The 7,500-nt window shown below is 39.1% G+C and overlaps 1 protein-coding gene across 2 annotated transcripts in view; it reads left to right on the top strand.

Moving 5' to 3' along the window:
• LOC137967653 (protein NLRC3-like) overlaps positions 1–7,500 on the top strand; it is a 47,934-nt gene that overhangs the window by 29,705 nt on the left and 10,729 nt on the right. For both annotated transcript variants that reach the window (XM_068814182.1, XM_068814181.1), the window contains 3 exons: positions 229–270; positions 2,550–2,612; positions 3,405–4,845. In XM_068814182.1, coding sequence (XP_068670283.1) covers positions 229–270; positions 2,550–2,612; positions 3,405–4,845 — 1,546 coding nt within the window. The remainder of the gene's footprint in view (positions 1–228; positions 271–2,549; positions 2,613–3,404; positions 4,846–7,500) is intronic.

The raw sequence follows: 7,500 nt of genomic DNA, 5'->3' as shown, positions 1-7,500 counted from the left end.
ATGTGGTCCACGAACTGGGTTGGCAAGGGTTGTCCCTGGCCCTGGTTCGTTGTGATGACCCATGCACAAGTACCACAAAGTTGGTATCCTTGTTGTGTACTCATCCTAAATTTTATTATTTTGTATTGTTGTGTAAATGTTTGTTTCATTTGTTAAGAAGAGTCTTGTCTCATTGAATTATTGTTGTTCCATCGATGCCCATTGAATCATTCTTATTTTTCTTCAAAGGAAATCAAGAGAGAGCCAATGAACAGCTTGGAAAGATCGAAGGTATTTGTTGCTTAAAGAAATATAGCCTAATTTCTGAGATGAAGGTGTTATATAATTATATATAATTGAATTGCAATATCATTGTGCCAATTTGATCTTGCAGCAGGAGCCTTTACGATGGTAAAGAAGCCTGCCTATAACTTTCTTCTGCTTCTTTTAAAATATTTTCTATGAGAATAAAAGACAGGGTAGATGCGGTCTGATCGATTGTTACCTTTGCGTTCCTTCGGCATGCAGGTACATTACATGTACATTGTCATTAATTCATCTTATGCGTGACCTCTGTTCTCTAAGAGGTGTTAACCTACTCTTCTAGTGAACGATGAATAGCGTCTTATCGTTCTGGTTGATCCTTTCTTTTCACTTCTCTGTAATGCTATGGCGCAAAACCAAAAAAAAATGGTTTTTGCTTTTCTACACCTTTGCACTCTTAAAACATTTGATGGTACAGTGATACATTACATCCATGAAACCAAAAAAGTAACCAAGGAAAAGGAAACGTAACAATAGAAATCATGTCCACACTGAGTGCATACAGAATTGGTGGACGTATCCGCAAACTTAACCGCAATATGACAGCTATGTAATGTTAGCGGCGCCAGAACAAGACTTGATGACAAGTATAATGTGATGCATTTGTTGGTTCGTATGTGTGATGTTTTGAATGGATTTCAAAACAGGATGCAAATGATTAACAACGATTTAATAAACAGTTGCAAGAAGACGTGTTACAGCGTAGGTGGACATCATGATCGTTCTGTTCGATATATCCCATAGTTCCTAGGGAACATCCGGTATCAATAACTCCCGGTTTATATGAACATTACAGTATGCAAACTGAATACTCACTTCACGATCCGTTAAGGTCGTAGTCCTTCTTTAGCTTTCTTTGCATGACGTCATGACTCTTGCATATTATTAGGAAGCTGTAGTAACGACAGCGGCGACGGCAACGAGAACGTCTCAAATAAGCATTTTTAATGTGAAAAAACAAATTTGAAAAAACAATAGCTTTGCACGCCCTGCACGTGCATTTTTCATTTTTGTCCATTTGTGTGCTGTCGTCAGCAAAACAACAACGTGAAAGAAGCAAATTTGAGGTTTTATGGACGACGTCAGCACTTGGAGATAAGTTTTCATTTTTCCCCCTAAATCATAGTTAATCGAGGGACTGGTTATGATACTTGAAAACCTTCAAAAGCGAGAACAATTTTGTCGCAATCGATGTTGAATTGACGGTGACAGTGCACAATCTTTTGTTAGCGCTTCACACGGGCTCGCAAATTAGTTGCGCATAATTTAATCGAAAATTTTGATTGGTTATCTTCTTGAGCCAAGGTGTGTTTTGTGCTCATGAAACAAAAAGATTTGTCGAGTTTCATAACCATCTCAATGCATTAAATATGCATAAATTAAGCGTGATTCATATCGGTTTCATTCTTGAGGGACGGCCACACCATTGTCATGTTAAAAACCTTTGAATAGTCACGAAGTGATTACAATAACGCGAATTTATGTTTTGAGATGACGTTCTCGTTGCCGTTCCCGTCGTCGTTGCTAAAGCTCCCTTTATTGGTATTAGGGAGCTTACGAAACGACGACGCCGACGGCAACGACGACGCTACAAAACAATAGGTTTAGTGAGCAAAAGCAATGGCTCTGCACGCTTTGCAGGTGCGTTTTACATTTTTATTTTTAGTACATTTCTTTGCCGTCATCTCCTAAATGACGACGTGAAATGACCAAATTCAAGGTTCTGTGGAGAACGTTAGCACATGACGATGAATTTTCAGTTCTCTCTCTACGCTTCCAACTCACTCATACCAGTTTAATTCCTCGACAGTTACTAACTAATGAATCTTCAAAATAAGCATTTATTTCTATAAGGTATTTCCAGAACTATTCTCGGTTTTCACATGACGTCACGACCGCCATGTTGGTGCCCTAAACAAAGAAAAGGCGGCCCATGTTGGTGCCCCGACCAAATCCTCCGGGAATTTAACCCTATTATTATGCAAACGCTTCCTTTTGTTTTCGTTGAAAAACATGGCTGTTGATCACGTGAGTTAAAACCAGCAATAGCTAATTTCAAGACATGCAGTCGCGGCACATTGGGGTTCATATTTGGTTATCAGTCGATTTTCTTGCCGTGCTGTCACTCGACCCCGTAAAGCAAAGAACATGACTCTTTCATACGTTTCCCTCTCACTGCCATTAGAGAGTTACTTACATTAAACTTGACAGTTTGGTGTGTTTATCTTATTGCTCGGTTTATTTAGAGATGGTGAAGCAGCTTCAGCCATGCAAAAGGAACAGCAAAGAATGTCTGAAAGATGAGCAAGGTTGGTTGTGACAGTCTGAAGGTTAAAATATCAGTAAGACTGGATTTCTATAGCAGCGCTTGTGTCGAAAGAAATGGATAAACTCTAGTATAACTGAGAGGTAAACTAGTTGTAGTCTTAGATTATTGCAAATGTGTTCGACACTCATTCAGGGAGTGAAATAGAAGAGAGCAGCGTCTGTTTCCAAGCGACGAAAGACACCACTACACAGCTTTTTGATATTCTGATGATTAGCTTCGGTCATCTTTGTTAATCATAGTTAAAATAAATCAACACAGCTTCAATTACTTTGGAGAAAACTGCTAAAGAGAGTAAAATGCCAGAAAATTGCACGATCGCCATGAAGAAACGGCAGATATAATAAGATTTCTTAGGCTACGTTTACACGATACCGGACAAATCTTCAAAGGGTTTTTACCGGACATGTTCCCAGAGAACTGTGCAATAGTTTTGTTCTGCTCACATGGAACCTACTAACCGGTTGAATTTCAACCCTTCTGAGTAGTTTTGCCATCTGCTCGTGGGCAGAGCGCCACCAAATCTGACTATATTAATCACCCACATACACAGACGATAGATATAAATATAACCATAACCTAGATTTTCGCCTCACCAATACAACAGACACCGTAGGATAATGTTTTACATATACAAGATTACTGTAGAGGGGGTTAGGATCCTATAGAAAAGAGACCACTTATCTTTGAAATCTTTCTTGGCGGTGTTCCCGAAGGCCGGTTGGGTGAAGTTCTTCACTTTCGTTTGACCTAACCAACTACTTTTCAATTTCAGATCCTATTGATCTTGTAAACTACATTAGCCTTATTCGCAAGCTTTACGAAGACCGTGAAGGATGGCTGGCGCCTTTCCCGTGGTGTGAAGAGTTTCGATTCAATCTCGATAACATTTTTACAAGACTCAAATTTGTCAGTAGAACAAAAGAACGAGGAATAAAAACTGATGAGAGTGTTGACATGTTTCAAATATTTCAACCGCATAAAGAATGTTCACAACCGAAAAGGGTCTTGATTGAGGGGCAGCCAGGCATGGGAAAGACAACGTATTGTCACAAGATTGCTTTCAACTGGGCCAAGGAACGCCAAGGTGGCGAATCATTTCCTGATGTCTTACTTGTGCTTCTATTAAAATGCAAAGACATCAACTTTAGCCTATGGGAGGCTATTGATGATCAGCTGTTACCGAGAGAAGTGAACGAAGAAGAGAAAGAGAGATTTTTCTCGTTCATTCGGGACCACCAGTCAAAGGTTTTACTGGTGCTTGACGGATTAGATGAGTTACCCAGCACCGAATTGTCGATCTATAAAGAAGTCATTCAAGGAAGAGTTCTTCCAGAGTCTTACTTAGTGGTTACTGCACGACACGAAGTTGGAAGAACAGTACGAGAATGCTGCCACACCCTGTTAGAGGTAGAAGGGTTTACCAAAACCGATGCCAAAAATTTCATTGAGAGATATTTCAGAGAAGGGGAGGAAGATTTGGCACAAAAGCTCTTGGACAAGCTGGACTCTGACATAACCCTACAAGACCTTACAGCAAATCCGTTAAACGCTGCTCTTCTCTGCCTCCTCTGTGAAGACTTTGGAGGAAAATTACCTGAAAGTAGAACTCTGGTTTACCTTGAAATAGTCGAATGCGTGCTGAGAAGGTACAGGCTAAAGATGAAATTACCAAAAACAGACCAAGACCTCGTAACATTATACCACGTTGAATTGAAGCAACTTGGCCGTATCGCCATGGAGGGTTTGTACAACGATAGCGTGTATTTTGACCAGAGCGCATTTCAGGGTTTCTCAAGCGATTTACAATCTGGCCTCGGGTTTTTGTCAGTGGAGGCTGGACGAAGTAAGCGAAGACCGGGTCGAAGCTATAGCTTCCTGCACAAGAGCTTTCAGGAATTCTTCGCAGCACATCATCTCTGTTGTCTGCTTCTTGCTGGGGAAATCTCTGTTGATGGCTTAATTGCTTACGGCAGATATTTTGATGTTTTCCGGCAGGTGCTGATGTTTACGAGTGGTATGTTGGCTCAAAAGTGCGAAACAACAGTCAAGGCACTTATCGCTGGTATAGCTACTCAAGTCAACCTATTTGATAGTTATCTAACGGTTGCATTGGCTTGTATCAATGAATGCAAGAGAGGGGAGAATACTTTTGACAAAGAAATGGCACAGTTCTTTGGCTCACATCTTCAACTTGAGGAGGCTCATTGCTCCGGGTAAGGTTACAGTAAAAGTAATGATTTTAAGTCAGCAGTTTTAGTTTGAGATTGATTTTCAATCCACATTAACGCGGCTTTCCCAATAATTCACCTTGAACATGTGATTCTATTGTACTGGCGTAGCTGACCCACGAAAGTGCATTGCAGATCTTATTCTATGAAGTGTAAGAGAACATAATGTAAACATAATGTAGTAATGTAAAAACAAATAATAATAGCGTTGATTTGATTCGGCAATGACAGCATGAGCAATATGCTTTTTCTTCAGATAATAGTTATAATAATAATATTTCCGAACTTTCGAACTAATAGCAAGCAAGAAATAACTTTCAAAAAGAAACACACAATTTTAAATTTGCAAAACATGTTTCGGATGATCGACATCCATCGTCAGTTGTGAATACAAGTGAAACCGCTAGTCGGTGTTATATAAAAGATAGCTAATAACATGCATAAGTACTGATTAAATAACAACGTGAATAGAAAATACAATGATGAGAAGACAATGGGTATGGACGAGGAAAATTACAGTGAAAGTGTTAAATTGACATGATTAACCTGCTTATTTAATGAGGGTTTTTCCCAACCTATGTGTAAGGCCTCCTTGATTTTTAGTTGAAAAGGCGTGGAGGCGGTGTCAAGGATTGAAAAACACTCCTCCGAGCATAAATATCTGCATGCTTCTGACCCATTAATGTGCTGAAAGATATGCGAGTTCTTATCCGATGTTAAATGTTCACGAACACGTGTAGCAAGATGTCGGTTTGTTTCGCCGACATAGCAGGCACTACAGCCTGCGCAAGAAAATTTATAAACCACACGGGATCGTGATAATTTGGAAATAGCATCTTTGGCACCGAATAAGTTCTTAATCTTGTATGGGGCAAACACTAGCTTGATGTCCAAGTTTTTACAATAGCGTTGTGTTAAATTCTTGATTCTGCGTTGAACGTGAGTCGAGAAAGGGCCAACGAAAGGTAATTTGTAATAGTGCGTTTCGAATTTCGTTGGCCCTTTCTCGACTCACGTTCAACGCAGAATCAAGAATTTAACACAACGCTATTGTAAAAACTTGGACATCAAGCTAGTGTTTGCCCCATACAAGATTAAGAACTTATTCGGTGCCAAAGATGCTATTTCCAAATTATCACGATCCCGTGTGGTTTATAAATTTTCTTGCGCAGGCTGTAGTGCCTGCTATGTCGGCGAAACAAACCGACATCTTGCTACACGTGTTCGTGAACATTTAACATCCGATAAGAACTCGCATATCTTTCAGCACATTAATGGGTCAGAAGCATGCAGATCTTTATGCTCGGAGGAGTGTTTTTCAATCCTTGACACCGCCTCCACGCCTTTTCAACTAAAAATCAAGGAGGCCTTACACATAGGTTGGGAAAAACCCTCATTAAATAAGCAGGTTAATCATGTCAATTTAACACTTTCACTGTAATTTTCCTCGTCCATACCCATTGTCTTCTCATCATTGTATTTTCTATTCACGTTGTTATTTAATCAGTACTTATGCATGTTATTAGCTATCTTTTATATAACACCGACTAGCGGTTTCACTTGTATTCACAACTGACGATGGATGTCGATCATCCGAAACATGTTTTGCAAATTTAAAATTGTGTGTTTCTTTTTGAAAGTTATAATAATAATAATAATAATAATAACACTTCCCATCGTGGGTTTTTAGTGTGTGTTTTTTAGTGTGTGTTTGTTCTCGTACAGTTCATTTTGTTGGTTTGCTTTCCTACGTTATATACTACTACACTAAGGCATATACGCAGACTGTATCACACATATGCTTTATCTTTAAAACTTCCAGACACTCGAAAGTTTACATTATTGGGATTTAAATTGGTTTGATTTGTTTAGATTTGGATTGGTATAACGCATTGTACCATTGAGCGCAAAAGAAAGACTTCCACCTCCCATCGTGGGTTTTTAGTGTATTGTTCTTTTTGGCTTTAGATCGCTCAATAGATTCAATGTGTTTTAATTTCGTAATTAGATGAGACAATGTCGGCAAAAAATTTTTAAGGCGATATTGGTAAATTATTTGTTTTCGAACAACAATAATAATGTGATTTAAAAGAAGCCAGTGAGGCAGTTTGAGATATTTCAAAAATGATGTCACAGTCACTGAAAGTATCGCAATCAAGGTCTAAGCCGAAGAACAACAGACTTCCAGAAGGCTGCTAAAAGTGCAATCACAAAAGAGATGCTCGAGAGATTCTTCAGAATTTTTGCAGAAAGAGTAGAGGGTGAGTCAACTACTTTCATTTGTGTAACAATTTGTTGGTGTAAATTATCCGATTAAGCAGTTTGTATTGAAGAATCCTGTTCTGCTGTCGAGTGAGACTACATGAGGAATTAGATTTTTTCCAATCAAGAATATAATCGTGGAACAAAGTGGTGTGTTTGTGGCGTGCTGAAAGGAGAGACCTGAATGATCATCACAAGTTTCCCTTGGGGCATCTACTTTTTCTTATTTACATAAGTGACCTATCTGATAACATTTCTTCAATAATCCGCCTGTTTGCTGACGATTGCATCATCTATCTTGGACTCTTTTCTCCTAAATCACCTGAACAGCTTCAATCAGATTTAGATTCTCTTTTTTCATGGGCAGATAAGTGGCAA

This window comes from Montipora foliosa, chromosome 8 (assembly GCF_036669935.1).
Source record: "Montipora foliosa isolate CH-2021 chromosome 8, ASM3666993v2, whole genome shotgun sequence".
Classification (NCBI taxonomy): domain Eukaryota; kingdom Metazoa; phylum Cnidaria; class Anthozoa; order Scleractinia; family Acroporidae; genus Montipora; species Montipora foliosa.
The sequence above is the reverse complement of the archived record's forward strand: the minus strand, read 5'-3'. Positions and strand labels throughout refer to the sequence as shown.